Genomic DNA, 25608 nt, shown 5'->3' on the forward strand with positions numbered 1-25608 from the left:
TTCAAAACTGCTGGAAAGAAAAAGGGTGGGTTAAAGCAACAAGCCTGTCGGAGCTCAATCCTACTCAAGCGTGTTCAGAAAACATTCCCTATTGTTACATTCCTACAACACATTTTGTTGGATTAGATTGTATACATTTTAAAGTTGTTTCACTATGGCTTTCCTAAAAACAAACACTGCGTTTTTAGCTTATCTAGAAACGACTTTAAAATATATACAGTATAATGTAAGATAGCAAACTGTGTTGCAGCAATGTAACAATAGGGATAGCAAGGAAAACCTCCAGCAACAGCTTTAGGTGTGGGGAACATTCAATCCAGTATGATGGAAGTTTGGGATGAGTCTCAAGTTGGGTGGCCACCGAAAGACAGAAAACACACCACATGTGCTTCTACGTGTCTCTCTCTGTGTGTATAATTTAGAAACCAATGGAATAAAATTATTATGCATCTCCCCCCTATTGGGAAGGACTGTAAGCATGTACCTGCTTTGCCTGCTATCTAGTTTGCTAACTGTCAATGTGCAACTTCAAGATCCCTGTTGTCCCTTTCAACCAAATATGGACAGGACAGCCCTCCAAAGAGAAGACTATCCTCTGCAAAATAGTTCACACAGCCACCACAGTCTCAAGAGCAGCTCAAAGGTTTCCAAGGGGCTGGTCAGTGGCAGACTTTGGTCTTTCAAATTTTAGTAGCACCCTTTTAAAAACTGTTCTATGACTGCCTGAGGAGGCATCATTTAATTATTTAGAAATGCGTGCTCTGCCTTCTAAATAAATTTTATACAGCATCTTACACCAGGTCTATCAATAATATAACCACTAATGTAAAAGATGAGAAGATGTAATTTAACAGATAAAAGCAGCATGAAACCAATCACTTTGCTGTTAAAAATACTTTTTTAAAGCATGGGAAACACAACTGTGTTTAACTGGCATGAAAGCGTTACTGATGAGGTTGCCAAACAAGACTCCTTAAAGACAGTGTTCCAATAGGACAATACCTCTCTCTGGTGGTGATCATCACCCACCATGCCTTAATTGGCATAGACACCCAGGAAAAAAGGCTCTGAATTTTACCACAGTGAGCAAAAAGTTTGATACTCAAGGAGGATTTTGAAGATCAGCACCATCAATTTGGAAATGGATTCGGTAGTAGTGCAGCTGCATAAGAATTTGTGAAAGCATCTGCGATCTAACATGCTTCAAATTAACGGTAGCTTACAGACTGTGTTAAAAGGCAAGCCCGTCCACAACACAGAGAAAGCAAACCTTATAGTTACCAGCACATGGAAAAATGGGACACGGATATTTGTGTTGGACAACCCTGTCTAGAACAACTTAAAAACAGATGATTGAATCCAGGCTCTATGTTCTTCCTTTGTGGTACTGAAGCCCAAGTGCTATATTTTTTGTAATAATAATTATGCAACTAACTTCTGAGACTTACAAAACAAAGATGGGAATTTGCCAGCCTCTCCACTATAACAAGGCATGCCACAATGAAAAGAACACACTGAAAACCTTTTGGCTTTCAAACATCAAAACTATTTGACAAACCGCACACGCATAAAACGCTTAAAATCCCTACTGCTTCTTTTGTTTGGCAGCTTTTTTTGTACAACATTTCAACACCTTGTTGGACTCTAGATGCTGTTGTTGGAGACAAGGCACCATGTGGAAGCCTACCCAACTCTATGCAATGTTGAACAACGATACAGTATATCTAGGAGTCACCAGTTATTGCTACTGACATCTTCCTTTCAAAACAAGCTGATTGTGTCAGAATGGGTTCAACGGCTACTCTAAAATATTATGAAATAACACCTACAACAATTTCCCTGCTCTCATCCAATTAGAGATTGTATCAGGTACTTCAGCATGGAGGAAAAATGCACCCTGGATTTGTTCTAATCCTTTTTAGCCAGCTGCTTTAATATAACAGAGGTAATAAGTAATTAAAGGTAAAGATAAAACCTGCTGAGTAGCCACTGTGATTGACAGGAAAGGAAACCTATGCATGCTCTGGCAAGTGTCACCATTTAAATTAAATCAGCTTTAAGCTCAACTCTCCAGGCAAACGAAAGAAATAAGAGTTATGTTCGAACAGGAACAAAGTTTTAGATAGGATGGTCATCAACACTGGCTACCCCAATTTTACATGCAGCATTTCCTGCAATGTCCCTGCAAAGCAAGAGTTTTATTACATGCTGATATGGCTGGGGTAGCCAACGACAAAGCCTTCTCTAAACCCTCTTTTGCTGTAATAGGTATAGGCATTTTCACACACACCCCTATAATTATATATCCCACCCTTCCACTCAAAGGAGCAGGGGGTGGCAAACAACAAGTGATGCCACACATTAAAATCATCATAAAAACAATTCAAATGCGGGTGCAAACTGGGAAAGACTTCGCATTTAAAAGCATGTTGAAAGATAAATATCTTCAGTAGGTGTCAAAAAGGCAACAGAAGCTGTACCTGTCTAATATTCAAAGGGAGGGCATTCCAAAGGGTAGGTGACACAACCCTGAAGGCACAATTCCCACATTGTGCGGAATGGACCTGATAAGATGGTATCTGTGAGAGGCCCTCACCTGCAGAGCACGATGTTTAGCTGAGTATATAAGGGATGAAATTATCTTTCAGGTATCCTGGCCCCAAGCTGTACAGGGCTTTATACACCAAAACCACGTACAGTACTCTATAAATGTTAAGGATCCTGATGTTATTCAAAGCAATACCAAAGTCTCCTGAGATGATCTACAGATCAATGACTATACCTTAAAGTGGGAAAATACTTTAGTGATGCAAAATGTGCCACATTACAGATTTAATTCACACTTACTATGACCAACTACAAAAGTACTGAGCAACTGGGAGGGTGGAGTCTATGGACTGCAATCATGCAAGAACATGGACAGTGAAGGCCATTCTCAGTAGAACATCAGAAATGCCCTACTCTTTCTTGTGAAGTAGGCTATATAATCTAGTGGGAAATTGCCCAATAAAGAACTAATACTCCAGGAAAGATAATTTATATTTATATAAGATGAATGGCACATTTCTAAAGAACACCCCTCTGCATGCTTTGGCAGAGTAAATCATAGCACTCTCACAAGCCATTATATGAGCTGCCCTCTAGTTTTGATCTAATTCATGGCAATCTTCTTTGTGTTCTGCTGTGATTAGTGAGTGTGTAACTATCACAGAGCATGAATTAGACATGATAAAACTCTCCCTAGTGTCTCATTCAAGAACAGTTTGTCTCGGACTTGTAATGGGAATCTGGAATTAATCTTTCTGGCAGCTCTGTTTGACAGCAGTAGTCAAAATCACCCCTAATAACTCAGTGGCTATTAACCCCCTTCCCTTTCCTTCTCCCTCAACTGACCTTATAATCAAGCACACCAAGATTTTAAAAAATGGAAGAGTGGAAGTTTAATGTATTATTTCTATTGATTATGTGTTAGATTATTAACAAATTAACATTATACATTTTATATAAACATATATTCAACGCACTGCCTTCATGACACAGAATGTAAACTTCCATCTAGTCTGACTTAAAAGTATGTTATTAACATATATTATTTGCATACAGAGCAGTGTGGAAATTACGTTTTCCAACACTAATAAAGAGTTAAGTGTATATGTCTATGGAAAGCAGAATTTTTCATTACCTATAATCATAGCTGCCAAGTTTTCCCTTTTCTCACGAGGAAGCCTATTCAGCATAACGGAATTTCCCTTAAAAAAAGGGATAACTTGGCAGTTATGCCTATAATCATGCTTCACAGTTATTGCAAGGTGTTGCAAACCTTATTGCCTGAAACTCAGATTTTGGCCACAAAGCTGGCAAGTCCTGTCACTCAGAGTGGGCAGAACAACGCAAAACGTTTAGTGGGACATCTCCACAGGTTTTAAGAAATGAAATGGAAAGTATCCTATACTCCTGTAGAGATTGCCTATGCCTCTTATACATATGAACATTCAAACCTTATGTGGACAAGCAGCAAGCAGCGCAGCATTTGTTCACTATGGGCAGCATTCAACTAATTTGGTGTGCACAGGGATTCCTGCTAGTGCACTGGGACTTTCCTCCCTCTGCATCCTCTTCCACCCTCACCCCCAAATTTGCTCCACAGGGAGGTTTACTCTGTTAACTAAGCAGAAATGCTTGCACTGATGGCACCAATTCCTTGGAACTACACTGAATCCCACCCTAAATTTCTACTTTGCGGACTTGGGCAAGTTACTATTTCTCACTTTAATACACCTACCTCACACGCTAGGAATCTGCTGTATTGAGACCTGACTTAAGAACTTGGGAAGCAGGGAGAAAACAAAGAGAGCCATCTATGTTTTCTAGAGAGGGGGCATGTAAGAGAGAGCTTTGCTTCTACCCTTGAAAGTTACCTTTTGCTTCTGTTAACATGTAACCAACAGTGCTTTCAACAATGCACTCAGTCATCAATAGCGACAACTTCCTTGATCCTGCTGCCTCCTAATACAAATGGAGAATGTGACTCATAGGAGAGGTGGAGCCTCACATTTCACAGTATACAATGCTGTTAGTGATAAGTAACAGAGTTCCTTGAAACCATCACTGAAAGGTAACATCAGTATCACAGTGTCAGCAGCAATATTCCTTACAATACGCAGGTGGTCTTTAAAAGAGTAGCTGTGAAACTTAAAACATTAAACTTTAAACCTTGTTTTTAAGACATTCTGTTAACGCTAGATGCAAGTGACAGAGAGCAACTGCAGCTGCTCCAAATTTGCCGTATCTGATTAGAGTTCTGTTTCCCCAGGCCAGGCAATCAGGTTGCAGCGTCTGGAAAGGAATTCGTTCAACTGCTCCAGCAGGTCTTAGTAGCCCTTGTAAGCCAATGCATAAGCTCTTGGGCAAGTACCGGTAAGTTCCAGGTTCCAGGGCGAGAAAACCATCAGCAAAGTGGTTTGTGAATTGAACTCTTCAGTACTCATGTTGGGGGATGTGTGTGTGTAAATATGCATGCATGCATAGGATTGGCTGCAAATGTCCAGCACTGTGAATAATAGCATGGAGGAAATGTAACAGAGGATCTCAGAAGATTCATCCCCCCGCCCCCGTAAATGAAGAAAGCAATACTTCTGAACACCAACTCCATACTGTTCAGAAGAAATCAGCCTATAAAATAGAAATTTAGGCTTGGGTTTCTAATTGCTTTAGAACAGGCATGTCCAACAGGTCGATCGCGATCTACCAGTAGATCGCGAGGAAGTTTCTGGTAGCTCGCGGGTAGATCGTGGGTTCCTTAGTGCTTGCCAGCCTAAAAGAAAAAAAGAGCTCTCCCCCTAAAAAAAACCTCAACAACTCTTGTCTCTCTCCCCCCCCCCTCAAAGCTCAATAGCCAATGGGCAATTGCAGGGAGAGCTCCTTCCCTCTTGCCGATATAGAACTCACCAGTATGTGTGTGTGAGTGCGTTGCGCATAATCGCTGGATTGCTCCTGCTCCCTCATGCCAGCAGAGAGATCCCCGGCTCCCTTAAAAAAAACCAAGTCTACTTTCCCACTCCTCTTCTCTTTACATTCAAATGGATAAGCATGTAATGCTAAGCACGGAGCCAGGAAGGGGCAGACAGTTCCCCCTCCCTGAGCCGGGAGGGAGGGAGGGAGGGGGCGGACGGGGGAGCCACGAGAGGATGACCTGTGCAGCTTTGCCAGTGCCCCGGCAAGGGCTCTGGGAACTTGGGAGTCAGGGGTGGTGGCCACCGGTGCTCCTGGCTGGAGGAGGCAAGCAGGCAAGCAAGCAAGCAAACAAACAAACAAACAAGGGAGGGAAGCCGACAGGAAAGGCTGAGGCGGGAGGAGGTGACAGGAGCAGCAACAGACTCACTACTCAGTCTTCATTATATGTCCTCCCCTCAGGACTTCCTGCACCCGCTAGAATATTTTTGTACTTCTGCAAACTTTGGGGGCAAATAACCTTCTCCTTGGGCGTGAATGGGGTACACTCTGTTGGCACAGGTCTCACTCTTCTGTGATCACCCTACAGCCCCTTGAATGCACTGCTTATAAAGCCAGCAAGTTCTGGGGCAGCATTTGCATTATCCCAGTCTTCTCCAACCTGCTGTCTTTCAGAGGGTTCTGGACTACGAAGCCCCAGGGGCCAATGGAAGCTGTAGTCCAAAACTTACACAGGGGCACCAGGTGGGTGAAAACCGCTGATCATTCCACCAGGCAAGGGCTCCTTAATATTCTCTCCTATCACCCCACCACCACTCGCCTGCTGCCACTCTAGGCAGGAGTCTCGCTGATTCTGCTTCTCAACTTCCCCGTGAAATGCACATCATCCCCTTTACCTGCCTGCCTTCCCTCCTCTTGAACCCTCAAAAGTTTGTTTTAACTATCCTATGCTAGTAACACAAGTAGTAATTTTATGTGTATTGGGATTTCCTGAGGGGCATTTGGGAGGGGGGATGCTGCTGTGTTGTTGTTTTTTTTTGGGGGGGGGGCTTTGCTGTTTCTGGATACATGGGAGTTTAATAGGGACAATTTTATGATCTTAAGGTGGTCTGCCTGGAAAACAACACTGCAACAATTGTCTTTATGTGTGTGTATTTGCTTCCCACCTTTAGAACTCATGTTTTGGTTCTACTGGTACTTATTTGTGTGAATCTGCATTTTCATATTTAAAAATGACAAAGAGTAAACAAGGTTCAAACATGACAGATTCCCTGAAACTGGCCCTGACACAGTACTCGCCTGATATCAAACAGTTGGTTACCGAAATGGTGACACAGATGTCACACTAACAATGGATGAAGGCATGTATTTTTTAAGAAATCTTGATAGGTAGGTTAATGGAGTGGGTAAAGGAGTTTGTGCTGCATACAGTTTTGTGAGTGCTTTTATGCAACTCTCTCCCAAGAAATCTCTAAAAGTTTCTGTTGTCCTCTGTAAGAAAAGTATTTGGGCAGTGCTGCCACCCCCAAAAGGTTACCAAATCTGGTCACCCCCCTTTCCTTCTCCCTAAAAAAAGCTCAACAACTTTGAGCTGAACCCCCAAAAATGGGGGTAGATCACCGCCAGATTTTAATTCTGAAAGTAGATCACAGTCTCTTGGGAGTTGGCCACCCCTGCTCTAGAATATATATTCCCATAGTTACAAAGAACTCATTTTCAGACACATGGACAATTTATTTGTTCTAATGCAAAAAAGAGGGAGCAGATCTGAACAATATACAGTATCAGTTTGCCTGAGAAATGCAACAAAACCAGTGTTAAGGGCAGTAAAAACTTTTAACTGATTCAGCCTCATTAGTTTATAAATCATAATTTTAAAATGCTTACTTTATTTCATGCTAGATCTTGTTATGCTTTATTTACATTCACTTGGCATAATACAGCACATTCCTCTTGCCACTCAATCTCCTTGCAACAGGGAATGGGAAAATGACTGCTAGCTCTATGACTGGAGCTCTAAAATATTCCTATCACATGCTCTGCACAGGTGCATGACCTATTTGGCCCAGCAGTTATGTAAACCCTTCAAGATTGAACGGGCGGGGAGAAATATGCAAAATAAAACACGAGTTACAGAGAAACCAAAGAAGATAGTAACTCTTTTGAGTTTTTACATTTCTTTGATCCACTTCCCTTAGAGTCTTAAAAGGGAAAAAAGAAGTGGTGCAGTATTAATTAGTATATATAGAGAGAGCTGTAGGTGCAATGTTCTTTCAGTGTTGCTCTGGAACTTCTTTCATGTTGTTTGTGGGCCTGCTAAAGTGAATCACCAAGACAGAATAAAAAAAATTCCTTCAGTAGCACCTTAAAGACCAACTAAGTTTATATTTTGGTATGAGCTTAAATATAAGTTTATATTTTGGTATGCACACGAAAGCTCATACCAAAATATAAACTTAGTTGGTCTTTAAGGTGCTACTGAAGGAATTTTTTTATTTTGCTTCGACTCAGACCAACACGGCTACCTACCTGCACCAAGACAGAAAAACAGCTAGTGTTGAGTGTAGGGAGTTCCCTAGCTCAGCACTGCCCCCACCCAAGCCACCGCTGACAAACTCAACGAAGAAAAGGAAGAATCAAAGCTTCATTTAGAACAGCTCCTCTTCAGTGATGCAAAACTTTCAAAGAGTCGCTTTTCAGAATATATAAAAAACCGAAGTACTCCGCATTACGTATATGCTCTGCATTTGACACACTGATTACCTGAAGACATGGTGAGCGAAGAGCATCTAGAAATCAACCGCCTTATATCAATGTGACTACTGCTACTTGTCATTCCAGCTATTTGAAGCATCCATAATGAAGCAGCTTAATCTAGATAGGTCAATAAAGACAGTGGTATGGGAGCACATCACAACAAGCCAAACCTTGACCTAGAGCAAATGTGCAGTTTTCTGGAGAAGAGATCACAGTTACTTCACACCTCCCTAGTCATTTTGCTGCTGCCCTGAGCTAAACCAATGTATATCTTCGTCTACCATGCAAACCCACCTCATTGACAAGCTCCCTCCAGAATAACTACTAAAGTTTGTTCTAAGTTACAGCTCACTGTTAGTTTGGAGAGAACTTAACCACAAGACTGGATTTGGATGATCCACCAAGCCAAAGCTTGGCTTAGCTCAAGCTCAGCAGTAAAGGACCAGGCATGAGTGAGCTCCTTGCGGGAGTTTGGGAAAGTTTAGAAAGTAAGCTACTGTCTTTACTGAACTATCTACCGTAGGTTTGACTGTCAGCAATGTGTGAACCAGGCCAGTATCTTATAAATAATAGAAGCTCATTTATAAACCATCACTAGAACCGGCAAATTTCCCATATCTAAATCAATGTGACATATAGTCTCCAAATAATGTAATGTGTTACATGTGCACCTTCATTTTAAATCAAACTTGTACTCTTATCAAACCCTACAAAACAGAGTATAAGACATATTCCTTTAAACCTAAGATTATTAGTACTGACTTTGTTTCAAATATTCCTTTTTTCTTTTTAAAATAGTCCTTATGGACTCAGATTGAGGAGGAAAAATACACAAGTTAAACCCAGTTGCTGTAGCTCTAACTTTTAGCCCTAACTTTCTGAGAAGAGTTCTAGTTACAGGTAGGTAGCCATGTTGGTCTGAGTCGAAGCAAAATAAAAAAATTCCTTCAGTAGCACCTTAAAGACCAACTAAGTTTATATTTTGGTATGAGCTTTTGTGTGCATGCACACTTCTTCAGATACACTAGAAACAGAAGTGTCAGACCCTATATATATACAGAGGGTGGTGGGGGTGGGTGGGAATGGGTGATGGGCTGAATACTTCCCTACCGGTAGATTAAGTCATCAATCAGGATCATGTCACATCACCACAACCTCTTTCTAGAGTAGTCTCATAAGGGTTTGCTTCTGCTCACTAAGAAATTTAAACTAGCTGCTACACATTTTGAATTGTGCCACAAATATCAACCAACCACAAAAGAAAGCTGTCAGTTCTATATAAGCCTCTATCATAGGTCTCTGGCATTGTCGATAAGTATCACTACTTTAGCAAATAGCAGGCTGTCATCTGAAATCAGCTAAAATACAATGAGGCTAATAAAGTATCCATCAGGAAGATGTGAAGTGCCAGCTGCGTTGTGTGTGGGGTTGGCAAGAAATCTGCAATCCTTTCAGTGTTATAGTGGCAGGCTCACAAGAGAATGTGGCTAAACAACATCCTGTTGGGCTTTTGCTCTGCTGTGGTTTTCCATTTCTGCTTAGGCAGCAAAGCCAAGTTTACTGAAAAAGGTTAACTAAATTCCACAGCCAGGGAACTGTGAAAAAGCCAGAGCTCAGGGGATTTAGGCTGCCAAAGCTTGACTTTGCGGATGTGGAGTTGCAGGCTACTACTGTACCATTTTTCAATGCTGCTGAATCCCTCAAAACCTAACCACAGAAAATTGGTTCTCAAGCACTGCACAATAAATACCTTCTGCTTATGACCACAGCCTATCAGAGGTATTTAGCGTAATGATTAATCACAGATGAATTGGCCTCTTTTTTCTTTTCTGACATTTTGGAATCCTTTCCACTGTTCTTGTCACGGTGGCCGGAGTGGACTACTTCAGAGTAACGACGCCACGCAGCTCTGCATTTTATTCTTTTATTGGTGCTGCGTATTTACAGTGCTCAAGTCATTGCTATTTACACGGAGTGATGTGGTCAGTCGGTTTCAGAACCTCCTAATGGCTTTTGGCGCGTCTTTCTCCAACACAAAAGCTTTGGCAGACCCATCCTCTTGCCCCTCCTCTTCCTGCGTAATTCTGGAGTTGGGGGGATGGGTCTTCCCCCCTTGCTTGCCCCTTCCTGTCCCACCTGGGACCCTGGCTCCTCTACCTTGCCTGAGCCTCGGACACGACTTCCTGCTTCCCCACTGGAATCGGAACTCTCCCTGCTTTCCCCTTTGCTCGGGGACGGGCTTGAACTCAGGAGGGGAGGGACTTCGCGATATCCCCTGTCCCTCACATCCACCCCCCTCCCAAGCTCTCCTTCACCCCTCCCCAGGCCCCCCCCATGTGTCGGTGACGACTGGAAGCCTAAGAACTCAGTGCTCTCCGAGCCCGTTGGTGTGAATACCTCCCCCCAGTCCTGCGAGCCCCCCCCTTCCGCCTGGGCGGACGGGAATCCCAAAAAGTCCGTGGCGTCAGAGCTGGTGGGGGTAAAAACGTTCTGCCAATCTGCTCCTTCCTCTGACTGGGTGGATCTCGGTGACACCCATACCTCATCCTCTGGTTCCTCAAACTCCGCTTCCCAGCGCCATGGTGAGCTGCTCTCCCGTGCCTCCTCCTCCTCCCCCTCCCTTTCCATGTGCCAGGGCTTGGGTCTGTGGGGAAAGAGGGCGTGAAATTCTTCCACCAAGAATTCCTCCTGTATCTGAGTGGCTGGGACCCATTCATTCTGGGACGGTGGAGCATCCTCCCATGCCATGAGGTACTCCAGTCCCCCCACCCCCCACCTTGAATCCAGGATGGCCGTGGCCTCATTGAGTTGCTCCCTGCCTTCCCTCTCCCCCCCTCCCTCGGGGGTTTGTTCGCTGTCTCGGAGCCTGCTGCTTTCCCTGTACGGCGACAGCAGCGATCTATGAAACACTGGATGCACCCTCATGTCCTCTGGCAGTGCCAGCCTGTATGCCACCGGGTTTACCTGTTGCGTGACCGTGAAGGGGCCCAGCCTTTTGGGTGCCAGCTTTTTGCACCTCCCTCTGGTGGGAAGGCCCTCCGAGGACAACCACACCTTGTCCCCCACCCTGATGACCTCCCCTAGTCGCCTGTGGCGATCTGCCCCCTTTTTGTACGCTTCCTTGGCCCTCTCCAAGTGTTCTCTGAGCTGCTGGTGCACCGTCTCCAGTTCCTCTGCCCAATCCTCAGCCTGTGGGCCCTCCTCCTCCTCCTCCCCCTCCCTCTCTGGGAAAGATCTGAGGTCGCGCCCGTAATTGGCCTTAAAGGGCGACACCCCTGTGGAGACGTGCACTGCATTGTTGTAGGCAAATTCTGCTAGTGGCAGGCGATCCACCCAGTCCGTTTGCCTCTGGCTGACGTAGCATCTCAGGTACTGCTGCAGAATGGCGTTGACCCTCTCCGCTTGTCCGTTGGTCTGCGGGTGTCTAGCCGTCGACAAGCTGACCTCCACCTGCAGGAGGTTCATGAGCCGCCGCCAGAACCTGGAAACAAATTGGCGGCCACGATCCGAAATAACCCTTAAAGGTAATCCATGCAGTCTGAAAACGTAATCAACAAACAGTTTGGCTGTCTCTTCTGCAGAGACTGCCCTGGCACACGGTATAAAGTGGCACATTTTGGACATGAGGTCCACCACCACCAACACTGCGGTCTTACCCCGGGAAGAAGGCAGATCTGTGATGAAGTCCATGGACAGCACTTCCCACGGCCTGTGTGGCGTGGCTAAGGGCTCCAGCAACCCTGGTGGCGCTGCTCTGACCACCTTTGCCCGCTGGCAGGTGTCACAGCCCCGTACATAGTCTCGAACATCTTCCCTCACCCCTGGCCACCAGAAGTGTCTCATGACTAGGTGAGTGGTCTTGTCCCTTCCAAAATGCCCCGCCGTTGGGTTGTCGTGCATCTGTTTGAGGACCGTACGTCTGAGCTGGGTGGTGGGCAGGTACAGTGCCCCCTTGTAGAAAAGCAGCCCTCTGCGTTCTGCAAAGTCTTTTGCCTGCTCCCTCCCCCCTCTCAGTTCTCTGAAGATGCGGTTGGCAAAGTCATCCGCTGCCGTCAGTGCTGTGAGTTCTGCCTCGCTCACCACTGCTGCTCCGCAGGACCATGCCGACGGGGGGAAAATGTGCCTTGGGGCTGGTGGTTCCTCCTCCTCCATGTACTCTGGCTTGCGGGAGAGGGCATCCGCCCTGACGTTCTGCTCTCCCGGGATGTAGTGTATGGAGAAGTTGAAGTTCGAGAAGAACTCTGCCCACCGTATCTGCCGCTGGTTGAGCACCCTGGCAGTTCTCCAGAACTCCAGGTTCTTGTGGTCTGTGCACACCTGGATGGGGTGCTTGGCGCCCACCAGGAAGTGTCTCCAATGTTTGAACGCAGCGTGGATCGCAAGAAGTTCTTTGTCAAACACGGTGTAGTTGCGCTCGGGCTGTGTCAACTTCCTGGAGAAGAAGGCACAGGGTCTCCACTCCCTGTTGGCGTCCAGTTGCAACAAAATGGCGCCCACAGCTTTCTCAGAAGCATCTGTCTCAATGCGTAGGGGCGCGTCCTGGACCACGTGGAACAGGTTCTGGTCCGAGGCGAACACCCTCTTGAGGCTTTCGAACGCTGCTTGCGCCTCTGGTGTCCACCTGAACTTCTGCTTGCCTCTCAGGCAGTCAGTGATGGGAGCCGTAACGCGAGAGAAGTTCTTGATGAACTTCCTGTAGAAGTTGGCGAAGCCTAGTAGGCGTTGGGCATCTTTGCGCGTCCTGGGGCTGTGCCAGTCCAGGATGGCCTGTACCTTGTCCTTGTCCATCGCTAGCCCCTTGTCTGACAGCTTGTAGCCCAGGAAGTCCACCTCCTTGGTGTGAAACTTGCACTTCTCCAGCTTCACATACAGGTGGTTCTCCTTCAGGCGCTGCAACACTTCCCTGACATCTTTCACATGCTGCACTGGGTCATTGGAATAGATAAGGATGTCATCCAGAAAGACCAGGCAGTTCTTGAAGAGGAGGGACCCCAGGACGTGGTGCATGAAGGCCTGGAAGCAGGCTGAGCCCCCGTGCAACCCGAAGGGCATCACCAGATATTCAAAAGAGCCCAGAGGCGTGAACATCGTGGTCTTCCATTCATCGCCTTCCCGGATCCTGATCAAGTTGTACGCCCCCCTCAGGTCTAGCTTGGTGAAAATCTTGCCCCTGCGTGCTGCTGTCAGGAGATCATCCACTCTGGGCATGGGGAAAGCCACTGGCTCTGTCACCGAATTCAGCCGTCTAAAATCCACCACCAGGCGGCGCTGTTGCGTGTCTTTCTTGTCCACCCAGAAGACCGGGCTGCCCCCTGCTGCCTTGCTTTCTCTGATGAACCCCCGCTTGAGGTTCTTGTCGATGAAAGCGCGCAGATCCTCCAGTTCCTGGTCTGACATGGCGTACAGCTTGGCTGGGGGTATAGTTGCCCCTGGCACCAGGTTGATCTGGCAGTCAAAAGGCCTGTGTGGGGGTAGGTGGTCGGACTCCGCTTCGCTGAAGACCTCCTGCAGGTCCCAGTACGGCTTGGGTATCGCCTCACCCCCTTTGACGTGCATGGTGGCCACCGTGGCTATCGGAGGCCCCTCCCCTGGTTGGTGCTGCATGCAATGTTCCAGGCAAAAGTCCGATCCAAAAGTGATGCATCTCTGGTGCCAACTGATGGAGGGGTCGTGGCGCGCCAGCCAGCTCATGCCCAAGACGATGGGGGGGTCTGAGATGGTGGTGACGTTGAATGCCAGTGTCTCTGAGTGCCTTCCCACCGTCATTCTCATGGGGGGGGTTTGATGAGTGATGGCCCCCCCCAGCAGCTCTCTGCCGTCAATGGTTGCCACGTGAAGGGGAAAATCCAGCTGCAGAAGCTGGATCTGGTGCTCTTCTGCAAAGTTTCTCGAGAAGAAGTTGGCTGAGGCACCACTGTCAATTAAGGCAAGGACTGTCAGGGGATAGCCATTTGGGAGCGTTAGCGTGACTTCTAGAACCACTCCTGCTCTGGGAGGGGTGGGCTGGCTCTGCTCCTCTCTGTGCGGGTGGGTGGGCTGGGGCTGTTGTCTGCTGACTGTGCCTGGCTGCTGCCCCTTGTCTCCTGCAGCCAGGCTTTCCCGTTTCCCTGCTGTGGTGCTGCGTCAGTGGGGGAGGGCACCACCGTTCCCGCCCTTCCTTGCCACTCCCTGCGATGTGGGCAGTCTCTGACGAGATGCTGGGGGGAGTTGCAGAGAAAGCAATTCCCGCCCTTTCCCTCCTTGCGTCTTGGCGCCGCTGGGGTTTGAAAAGCCCGCGCGCGCGCGCTATCAATCTGCATGGGTTCCTGGTCCTGGCTGGCCCCAGGCGTGGCTTGAAAGGGTTGTTGGGGGAGTGGTTTCTCCTGCGACCGTGGGAACCAAGCCCGCTTTGCGCGCGTTGCTTGTTTGTCGCTCCACCGGGATTCCTGTCTCACCCCCACCGCCAGAGCCGCTTTGCTCAGCTGATCCATATCACTGGGCTTTGGACCTCTCGAGAGCTCATCCTTCACCTCCTCATGCAACCCCAAGTAGAACGCCGCTTGCATTGGGGGGGACCCCAGTTCCCACCCCAATCTGTGCACCAGCATGGTGAATTTCGCCCAATACGCGCGAACTGTCATATTTCCTTGGCGTAAATTATGAAGTTCCTCCTTAGTCTGGTCCATATGACTATCGGACGAATACATCGTTTTCAAACCTTCTAGAAATAGTTTGACATTCTTCATGCAAGGATTCCTTGTTGCAATTAACGGTCTTAGCCACTCCCTGGCTGCCCCGGTAAGGTGCTCCACAATAAACGCTACTCTGTGCTCATCATCAGGGAACTCATCGTGGTGCAGCTCAAGAGCATACACAATCTCAGTCTCAAAGCCTTGAAATTCCTTCGGGTCTCCATTGAACTTGCTAACTAGGGTCCCAGCTCTCCTTCCTGGCAGCACTTGGACTTGGGGTGCCCCTCCCGCCTTGTTTTTCTCTGCATCCAGCTTGTTTTGGAGGTCTACCGCCACCGCCCTTAATTGCTGCTCTTTTTCCTGAAGCTCTCTCACCTGTTCCGCAAGTTGTAGCCGGTCGTCCTGGACCTTCTTAGTCTCCTCTTTAGCTGCCTTCAATTCTCCCTGCGCCTGCAGCGACAGCTGCTGCAGTTCTAGCTGGGCTTGCTCCGCGATCTGCCGCCACTTCTCCGCCTCTGACACGCTCATCCCGGCAACTCCAAAGTAGCCCAAAAATGATTAGGAGGTTGCTGTCACGGTGGCCGGAGTGGACTACTTCAGAGTAACGACGCCACGCAGCTCTGCATTTTATTCTTTTATTGGTGCTGCGTATTTACAGTGCTCAAGTCATTGCTATTTACACGGAGTGATGTGGTCAGTCGGTTTCAGAACCTCCTAATGGCTTTTGGCGCGTCTTTCTCCAACACAAAAGCTTTGGCAGACCCATCCTCTTGCCCCTCCTCTTCCTGCGTAATTCTGGAGTTGGGGGATGGGTCTTCCCCCCTTGCTTGCCCCTTCCTGTCCCACCTGGGACCCTGGCTCCTCTACCTTGCCTGAGCCTCGGACACGACTTCCTGCTTCCCCACTGGAATCGGAACTCTCCCTGCTTTCCCCTTTGCTCGGGGACGGGCTTGAACTCAGGAGGGGAGGGACTTCGCGATATCCCCTGTCCCTCACAGTTCTCTTTCCATCTCATATCAAGCCATGTCAGGAGAGTGAAATGGACCAACTGAAATAATTACATTTCCTGCGGCTTTTATGCAAATCTGGAAGAAGTTTCCACTAAAACACCTTGTTCAAGTAATAGAAGATTCTCTAGAGTTTTAAAACATTCTAAGATATTAACATTTTTTTAGAAGCTATTAGTTCTACTGTACACTTCAAAGTATACCTTCTTTAAAATTTGCGGACTCAACGGAAAAGTTTTTGAGAAAGCAGACAGCTGGCCAAAGTAAAGACATTGTGGGCTTAAATTGAAACTAATTTGCATGAAAATGTGCATGCCAAGAGAGCCTGAGAAATGCCACAGGGCAAGGAAGCTGAGCTTAAAAAACAAAATGAGTATCTTTTGACAACTCATATAAAAGCTTAAGGTTAATGAAGGACAAAACAAAAAGGTGTTCACATACAAGCATATATTTTCCAGCCAAAAGAATATAAAGCAGGAGCTGTCTGATAGTACCTTTGATAGTAAAGGGACAGAACAACATTGGAATAAAAAGCATGGGAACTTAAGTTTGGGCTATAGTTCATTGTATACGATTTTTTATTGTTGCTTTCTTACAGGAAAGTACTCAACCAAGCTATAGAGAAAGAGTGAACTATATAAGAACCAGACACAAAGCCTTGACACACACTGCTATAAATCTTAAGTCTCGTTGTTCTGATCCCATGTTTGCAATATGTACAATAATATTACTACTAAGAGGGTGGAACCAATCATGGGAGTCTTTTCCACCAGATCACCACCTTACGGGGAAGTTAATTATAATGCTAGATACATTGAAATTACCAATACAGTGTCACAGTGCATGTATAAATACATAAATGCATAGTGCATGTGCAAATTAAACACACTGGGCGCTTTCAGGTTGGCAATTTGCCATCTACAGATAGCAAAGATGCTTTTCCTGACTGGTGCTAGACATCCATGCCTCATCCTTATGTGAAAGCCAGCGAGTAAAAAAGAAATGACATTAACTGTCAGCCAGTAGCAGTAGTCTTCCAAAGTCCAATTAAAGTAATGGAATGCTTAGCCGTCAGACAATCCTGGCCTGCTCACTTCTATGCACAGTATTAAGTGGAATTTTTTTTATGAAGGGTATTGACAAGCCAGAACGTGTGCAGAGGAGGGCAACCAACATGATCAAGGAATGGTTGAGGGAGTTGGGCATGTTTAGTCTGGTAAAGAGGAGATCGAGAAGATGTATGATAACCATCTTCAAATATCTAAAGGGCTGTCACATGGAAGACGGAGCAAGCTTGTTTTCTCCTGCTCCAGCAGGGAGGACCTGAAGCAATGGCTTCTAGTTACAAGAAAGGAGATTCTGACTAAACATCAGGAAGGACCTTCTAACAGTAAGAGCTGTTCGACAGTGGAACAGCCTTCCATGAGAGGTGGTGGACTCTCCTTCCCTGGAGGTTCTTAAGCAGAGGTTGGATGGCCATCTGTCATGGATGATTTAGTCATAGCTGCCAAGTTATCCCTTTTTTTAAGGGATTTTCCCTTATGCTGAATAGGCTTCCTCGCGAGAAAAGGGAAAACTTGGCAGCTATGGATTTAGTTGAGATTCCTGCATTCCACTAGATGGAAGAGATGACCCTCAGGATACCTTCCAGCTCTACAATTCTTTGGTTCTATGTTCTCCTACTAAATCAAATAGGTCTATTTATTATCACCATTATTTTTATATCACTTTTGAGACAAGTGAAGGTGATGAAGGGTAACATAAATCATTGTTGGAAGGGAAGGTTGTATACTAGTTTGTATATTCCAACTGAATGTATTAGTGAGAGAAAATATAAAGAGCAAAAGTAATGAATCCTGGACAAAAAAAATTCATCCATGGGCCAGGCTCAGGCTTTGGAGGCCATATCTACCATTTAAAATCTGCTTACATGTGAGAAAAAGGATTGATGGGTATGAGAGTTATAGGAGTGTTACTTCTAAGCAGAATTCACAGCATAGGGCTATATAGGCAGTTTGACTATATAAGGGAGCTTCCTATATGTATGGAATTAAGCTTAACTCCCTTGGAGTTTGTCACTGAGTTGCATGTTTAACTTCTAGGGTTGAAATATCTTTTGAGTCATTCAATTCCTTACAAACACTTTACCACCATAAGTGCTCTCTGTAGTTCCAAGGAAGGCCAATTTAGGAAGACTGTATTTCACACTTTCTGCCAAAAGCTGGATCAGCACATCTTTGTAGCATTTATGGAAAGAATATCACATTTTTAGATGGAAAAGTCAGGTAACCACTAAAAATGCATTTTGTCAGGGCAATATTCTGTCTTGCTCAGCAGATGGAAGCACATTTCGAAACACCACTGCACTTTAGTAACTGGTGAGAAGCTCAATTTAGGCTGGAAGGAAGCTTTCCTAGCCAAACCAATAAAAAAAATCTTTACACAGGAATATATAATTTAAAAGAACAGGATCAAAGGATATTAAAATTACAAGTCAGGGTGGGGAAAAGTACTCTAGACCCAAAAATCAACTGTCACCAGTGATTTTTCCCTCATCAATCTATTAAAAGTTTGAGATTTATCTATTCATATGCAGGGGGCAGGCAGCACATTTGCCGCTTTTCCAAAGTGGCATATGAAACATAAAAGATTCTGTCCCCAAGCAGCGATCATTCTTGAACATGAACCAGCCATCATTATTTTGAAAGGAAGTTACTGGCAAAAGTAGTGCTTCCATTTGTACTTCAAGGTAACTGATTTTTCCAACACATTTACGGTAGATGTTACAACTGCAACCATAGTTGCTACCTTCATTCATAGATACTATCTGACGGAGGAAGCTATTTTACTTCTTATCAGGAGCCAGACCTATCATAAAATGAAGGCACAGCAGGATGCTTTAGCCAGCAAATGTGAAGAAGAGGCAGACTTGGGGTTCAATTCCCTTGCTTGACATGCAAATGAAAAGAGCAAGTGGCAAGATCAGTGCTTTGGGTAGCATGCCGTGTAACAGCAATATATGGACCACTGGACTGGGAGAGGAATTGGAGTTCAACATGATGGTGTAGAATTATGATGTACAGTCATACCTCATGTTGCGTCCACGTCTTTTCAGGTTGCGTCCCGCGCCAAACCCGAAAGTACCGGAACGGGTTACTTCTGGGTTTTCGGCGCCCGTGCATGCACATAATCACTAAATCGCGCTTTGCACATGTGAAGAAGCGTCTAGTCGCGACCCACGCATGCGCAGCACTACGGGTTGCAAACACTGCGGGTTGCGAACGTGCCTCCTGCATGGATCACATTTGCAACCTGAGGGTCGACTGTATACAATTAAATCTGTAAATGCATTTAGAGTTGATGCTTCAGGCAGCAAAATATCTTGATCAGGCACTTATCAAATGCACACACTCTCTCAAACCAAGCAGTCTCTCAGTACATCTTTTGATTCTTAAGCACAAGTATTCTTGGCAAATCTCCCTTGAACATTCATATCTTCCAATTCCTTCTAGAATCTAGAGAACAGAGACAGAGAGCGCAAGCAGAGGCAGGTCTGCACTGCTTACCTAGCTTCCCAACACTGCACATCAGTGCTGGTTACTGAGGCAAGGAGTTCAGCTTGGGCACATAAGCAGAAGTGTCACATTGGTGCTGCTGAGCCCACACTGCATTGCTCTCTCTGCTGCCTCCCGACTTCCCACCTCAGTAACCAGCAGCACTGTGCACCATGGAGAAGCCAGTTAAGCAGAAAGGCACCATTTCATGTTTTTTTTTAAAAAAAATTTAGAACCATTCCATGCTGCAAACTGTTTCCAGTGTGTGTTCCTAAAAACAATGGCAAGGTGAACAACATAATTTGAATGCTATTAGGTAGCTGATAGCAGGAGTGTGTTTAAAAAGCCTGGTTTCTCTATGTAAATTTGCAACACGTACATTTATTTCTTTTAATGAAGCACCTTGAAAGTCTAGGAATGGCTGCAGTGGGCAGTAATGTCATCATTAACATGGCAATAGCGAGGGAGTATTTAAGTCCTGTGCAGGCTGAAACTGGAATAAACTTTTTACACTGCAAAAGAAAAGGATGTTACAAAAGGGAAAGCCTGAGACACCTCAGTCTTTCAACACTGGGAACGGCACCTGCCAACTTGGGAGCCACTTCTTGTGTTCTGGTTTGTTTGTTTGTTGTTTCTACCAAAGCAGCTCTGTTCCCGAAGTGAATTACTCAGGAAGCACTGTTGTCCAGAAAAAGGGAAAAAGCAGCGCTGGAGGCATTACTTCTGGCCCAATAAATACTTTTGAAGGAGCAAAATGGAAAGATGCCCCAGAAGCCTCTTTATCAGGCTGTTAGAAGCCTCTCATACCAATTCAGGCCAACAAACCTTCCAGCGGAATATTGCCCATGCAGATTGGCCACACAACTCAGGATAAGAGATCTTTCCCATGCCAGAGGTGATCCTTGGAAGTGCAAAATCAGGGTTTAATGTAGGGGTAGGCAACCTAAGGCCCGTGGGCCGGATGCGGCCCAATCGCCTTTTCAATCCGGCCTGCGGATGGTCCGGGAATCAGTGTGTTTTTACATGAGTAGAATGTGTGCTTTTATTTAAAATGCATCTCTGGGTTATTTGTGGTGAATAGGAATTTGTTCATCCCCCCCCCCCCCCGGCAAAAAAAAAAAAGTCCGGCCCACCACATGGTCTGGCTGAAAAAGGTTGCTGACCCCTGGTTTAATGCATGTGATGCATACATTCCTCTGTTGAGCTGACCCCTCCGTGCTTTGCAAAAATATCTTAGCGACCTTGTCTCCAATTCTGTGGCCTATTTTTTTTACTGTATGCTTGATATTCTGTTATATACAAATCTATATACAGATTTCCATACCTATATTTGCAGATAGTTTGAACATCTGGACTGCAATCATTTAAAAAAATCATTTACTGGAGAGCAAATTCTACTGAGCAGAGTGCGTGCACATAAGCATTGTTAGAATGTGAGATTTCCAACCCCCCCTTTTTTATTTAAAAAAATGGGAACTCCAAGCCATAACCCAGAGAACAAGACATCCTCAATTAACACATTCCCTTATATGGTGACATATACCTAGTAATCAAACACAAAATATGTATTTGGTATTAATTCTTTACATTTTTCTTCTAAACATTGTTTGAGCCAATAAGTTAGCTCCATACCTAGTCATCTGATGACTAGTTACAGGTAGGTAGCCTTGTTGGTCTGGTGCTAGTTACAGATAGGTAGCCATGTTGGTCTGCTGTAGTCGAAACAAAATTAAAAAATTCCTTCCAGTAGCACCTTAGAGACCAACTAAGTTTGTCATGTGAAGAAGTGTGCATGCACACGAAAGCTCATACCAATGACAAACTTAGTCAGTCTCTAAGGTGCTACTGGAAGGAATTTTTTTATTGGTATGGTGGTTCATCTATTTCTTTACAGCGAACTAATTAAAGAAACCGAACTGTAAGGAGTTTAACAAAAGCCAGAGATATTCTATAGAGTAGACGTTATATAATAATTTATAATAATAATAATTTATTATTTATACCCCGCCCATCTGGCCGGGTTCCCCCAGCCACTCTGGGCGGCTTCCAACAAAACATTAAAATACAGAAATCCATCAAACTATATGATTTGAAATGATTAAAAACATACTAAATAAGTTATTTTTTTACCAACATTGAACAAAATGGCTGGTATCCAAAGAATTACTTTAGGGATGCCCAAGGGTTTTGGCATACCCAGTGGAATTTCTGGTTTTCTTTCCTTTGAACAGAAGATCTTTGCCCAAAGTCGCAAGCTGCTTTGAAAGTCCTCTCAGTTTTAAGTGTGGTTTGCAATGTGGCATGGGGGCAACTGTTTGTGAAACCCTAGCTAGCCCATAATCTTCTTGGCATGTAGAACTAGTTGCCAAATTCATTGGATACCAGCCAGTAAATGTTATGCAGGTAATATTATAAAATACTCTAGACACTTGAAAGAAAACTGAACAGAAGCCAGCTCCATTTTGGCCAAGCCAAAGCAGGGAGAAGTCATACAGAACAGTCACATCAAACACCAGAATGAATTCAGATGCACTAATAAAGTAACTTTAGCCTTACCTTATATCTCATTTTAGGGCATGAATGAATGTAAAACCCCATGTAGTAATAGCATAGGTCAGAGGCCTTTTCATGAAGTTGCCTAGTAAAAGCAATTTCCCTGTAAAAGAAGCAATCATTCTGAATGGATAAAAAGATAATACCAGATAGATGTGTTCACAGATGCAAGGAGCTCTTATAATACAGCAAACGTGAAATAAAATGGAATGACCTAAATTTTGGCCTATGTTAAAGGGATGATTACATTTAAGTAAAGAATGGGAATAATAAATGCAGAGACAGTTCCGTATAAGAACCCAACAAAACCACAAACTCTTCTACTTAAGAAAGCCAATTTTGCATTTTGTCCTGCCAAGAAGCTAATCTGAAATTCAAATTGCCAGTGATTAAAGGCACCCTTTTAACAGGTTTCCTATTAATATTCATGCACTGATGTTCTATAGAAGTCTGGCCCAGTCATTGTATTCAGCGGGCTAAGACAGTACAGTACATGCAGACTTCAGAGAATTTTAAAATCAACAAGTTTCAGGAAGCTTGCAGTGAGTTTTAGTAATTTACATGCAAATATGCAGCAAGTGCTATTTTCCATATTTGGCGAGTGCTGTCTTCTGTGCTTGTCCCATTTATTTATTTGAAAGAAAAATTACAGTATTTTAGCTTTCTCCTTATTCAGTCTTGAGCCAGCAAGAGGCAAGCGGTGGTTCTCCGGCTTTACATCACTTGGAGACAGTTGCTTTCAACTAACTTGGGACAACACTCAAAGTGATGTGTGTGAAGAATGCACAACTGCCAATTTCTCCTCATTCTGTTCTAGCCAGCAGTACTCCTACTTGGCCTTCCAGCCTCAGCTTTTGTTTGAAGTGTTTCAACAAAGTAGGTGGCTGATGAGGACTAAAAATGGTCTGCTGCTAATGGTCTGCAATTCCTCTTGCAGGTACTGGCTGAGCCACTGTGGTATCCTAGATTTTTTGTTGGGGGGGGGGCATTCTAACTGCTAAGGGAAAAAAGACAGAGACTACTAAAACAGAAGTTTAAGTAAGTCTGCCTGAATGACACAAGATATATACAAGGGTAGCCAATGTGCCCATTATTCAAGCAAATATGACAACCCACTCATTGTAGGCAAATAAATAAATCCCAAAGAAGCATCTACAAAGACCTGAAAAGCACAAAGTCCATAGATCTCACAGTCATTAATATTTGCCTTAATGACTTCAGGTAGCATTATGCATGTTAACTTATGCGTGAATTTTCATTTGGAGAGTAAAACCACTAAAATAAATTCCTTTATTAATATATATTAGCTTTGTCCTTTTGTTTGCCTTTCCAGAACTAGAAGTTACAACATATCACTTCATCTTTCGTCTAAAGCAGGCATCCCCAAACTGCGGCCCTCCAGATGTTTTGGCCTACAACTCCCATGGTCCCTAGCTAACAGGACCAGTGGTCGGGGAAGATGGGAATTGTAATCCAAAACATCTGGAGGGCCGAAGTCTGGGGATGCCTGGTCTAAAGCATGAGTAGGCAAAGCTAGGGATGATGGGAGTTGTAGTCCCAAAACAGCTGGAGGGCCAAGTTTGGCCATGCCTGATCTATAGGCAAGGGCAGCCAGTGTGTCTGCCAAATGCTGAACTACAGCTTCCTTCATGCTGGCTGGGGCAGTTGGGTGTTGCAGTCCTCCTTTACAGTTTATTATATATACGGAAAGTACTTCAGGCAACCCAAAACACTGCTAAATCAGCATATTATCAAGGATTAGGAAACGAAAAACATCACTATTGGCAGCACTCCTGTGAGGGAAAAGCATTCCATTTGTAGGCAAGCAAATGTGAAAGTGTGGGATTGACACCACAGTTCCAACTGAAAAAACAAAGAAACAAAGCCACTCTCTGCATGGTACTTCATGCAAACAAACGCACAACGTTATTATGTGAATACAAAACTGAGTGATGATGACCTGTAAGAAAGGGAAGCAAAAGAGCAACAGAACAGCTGATCTGGCCACACATTTCACTTCAACCTTCCAAAGTAGATTAAACACTTTTCTTTAAACACTGAAGTCAGCCTAACTTAAATACTCGGACCAATTAAATTAGAACTGATGAAGTAAATGTTTTTCTTACTCTAAAAAAATTAAAATAAAATAAAGCTAAGCAGGCCTTTCATGTAAGACTTTGGCTTTCATTTTTCCTTCTATGGTTTAAAATGCCAATCGACCTTCAAATGACTACTACATATTTGGAAAAAAAAAATACTTCCTTACCTTAATGCAGAGTACACGCCTAAAGATAGGGAAGAATAATCAGGATCATAGTAGAGATACACAGATGACACAGACTTTGGAAGGATGTCAATGACACCCACAGCAATTATCTTTCCATCAAACCAATACTGCTGGTGGAAAGAACCATAGCCACAATCTGGACCGTTAGGTTGATTTTCTGCCTAGAGAAGATAAATTGGCATAAATTCAATTGCAAAATTTAGTCAGTTTATAAAACCGTAACATTTTATTTAGCAATGAGATTCATTTTAAAAAAAAATAACGTCTGAAATTCAAACAAGCAAATGCACTGAGTAATGTAAAACTGAGATAAAATTAAGACTCTGCTCAGTGAATTAGGCCCTTCTTAGCTATCTGCCCCATTCATGTAACCAAAGCCAAACAAAATGCCAGATGGGAATCTGAAAGTTTTAGATGCAGAATTAAGAGATTTCAAGAGATTTCTATGCAGCTATTTCTGAAACAGTTTACAACATATTCACATGTTACGTTAATATTTATTAACTAACAACCACCAAATCTTGCTTTCGTTGCCTTGCAGGTTTCCTTATATTGAAGTCTACCAGCCTCAAATATCATGCCTGGAAATAAGGGGGTTAACGTTTCTTAGCAGAGTTATGAGTGGCACTGAAACTGATTAGCCATAAAATGAATAAACAAACAAATGAGTAAATAGAATCCAACAGAACAGATTCTGCTCACTGGTTCTTCATCTTTAAAATATGTGGATAACTAGCTGTAGAGATATACTGAAAAGTATACTTTCACAGGATTATGAGGATAAGAGCATGCATGTGAAGAAAATTTATATAGGGAACCAGCCCTAAATTATAAAAAAATCACAAACAAAAGCTTTGTTGGAGCACTATAAACTATATTCAACTGGATTATGCTCATTAAATTAAAACTGCTTGAGGTAAGCTTTCTGGAGGAAAAATGGGGTATACATGTTTGAAATAAATCAATAAATGTTAAGCACACTCCTCCCCTCCTCTTGCAACTTAAGAAACCCTTCTTGTCCAAGACAATAATCTAATTCACCTTCACTCCATCACATCAATCTTTTAGCATTTACGGGAATCTTTTCAACAAAACTGGATTAGAAAGGATTCATTTAATAATTCTGCAGAACAATATGATAAAAACAACCACGGCTGAAATATTTTTAGCTTCTGAGCAACCATGTTTCTTTTCTGCTATTTAAAACAGATGCAATGGATATAGGAGTTTAAAAACTAAAACGAACTCACATTTTGATTACTGTTGTTTATATAACACATAGTACTTTACAAAACGGCATTATTAATATATTAATTCAATTACTTGAG

The 25608-nt window shown here is 44.2% G+C and overlaps 1 protein-coding gene across 7 annotated transcripts in view; it reads right to left on the reverse strand.

The window, feature by feature from the left end:
- The window catches only part of ATE1 (arginyltransferase 1), an 85725-nt gene that overhangs the window by 27335 nt on the left and 32782 nt on the right, over positions 1-25608 (reverse strand). For 5 of the 7 annotated variants that reach the window (XR_009557604.1, XM_035137432.2, XM_035137431.2 and 2 more), the window contains exons 9-10: positions 24260-24441; positions 21997-22096 (exon numbers count right to left, since the gene is read on the reverse strand). The exons of the other annotated variants lie outside the window; for them this stretch is intronic. Coding sequence is in view for 4 of the 5 variants with exons in the window: in XM_035137432.2 (XP_034993323.2) it covers positions 21997-22096; positions 24260-24441 (282 nt within the window). In the remaining variant the exon portion in view is untranslated. The remainder of the gene's footprint in view (positions 1-21996; positions 22097-24259; positions 24442-25608) is intronic. 7 annotated transcript variants of the gene reach the window in all.

The sequence above is a fragment of the Zootoca vivipara genome, chromosome 5 (genome assembly GCF_963506605.1).
Source record: "Zootoca vivipara chromosome 5, rZooViv1.1, whole genome shotgun sequence".
Classification (NCBI taxonomy): Eukaryota; Metazoa; Chordata; class Lepidosauria; order Squamata; family Lacertidae; genus Zootoca; species Zootoca vivipara.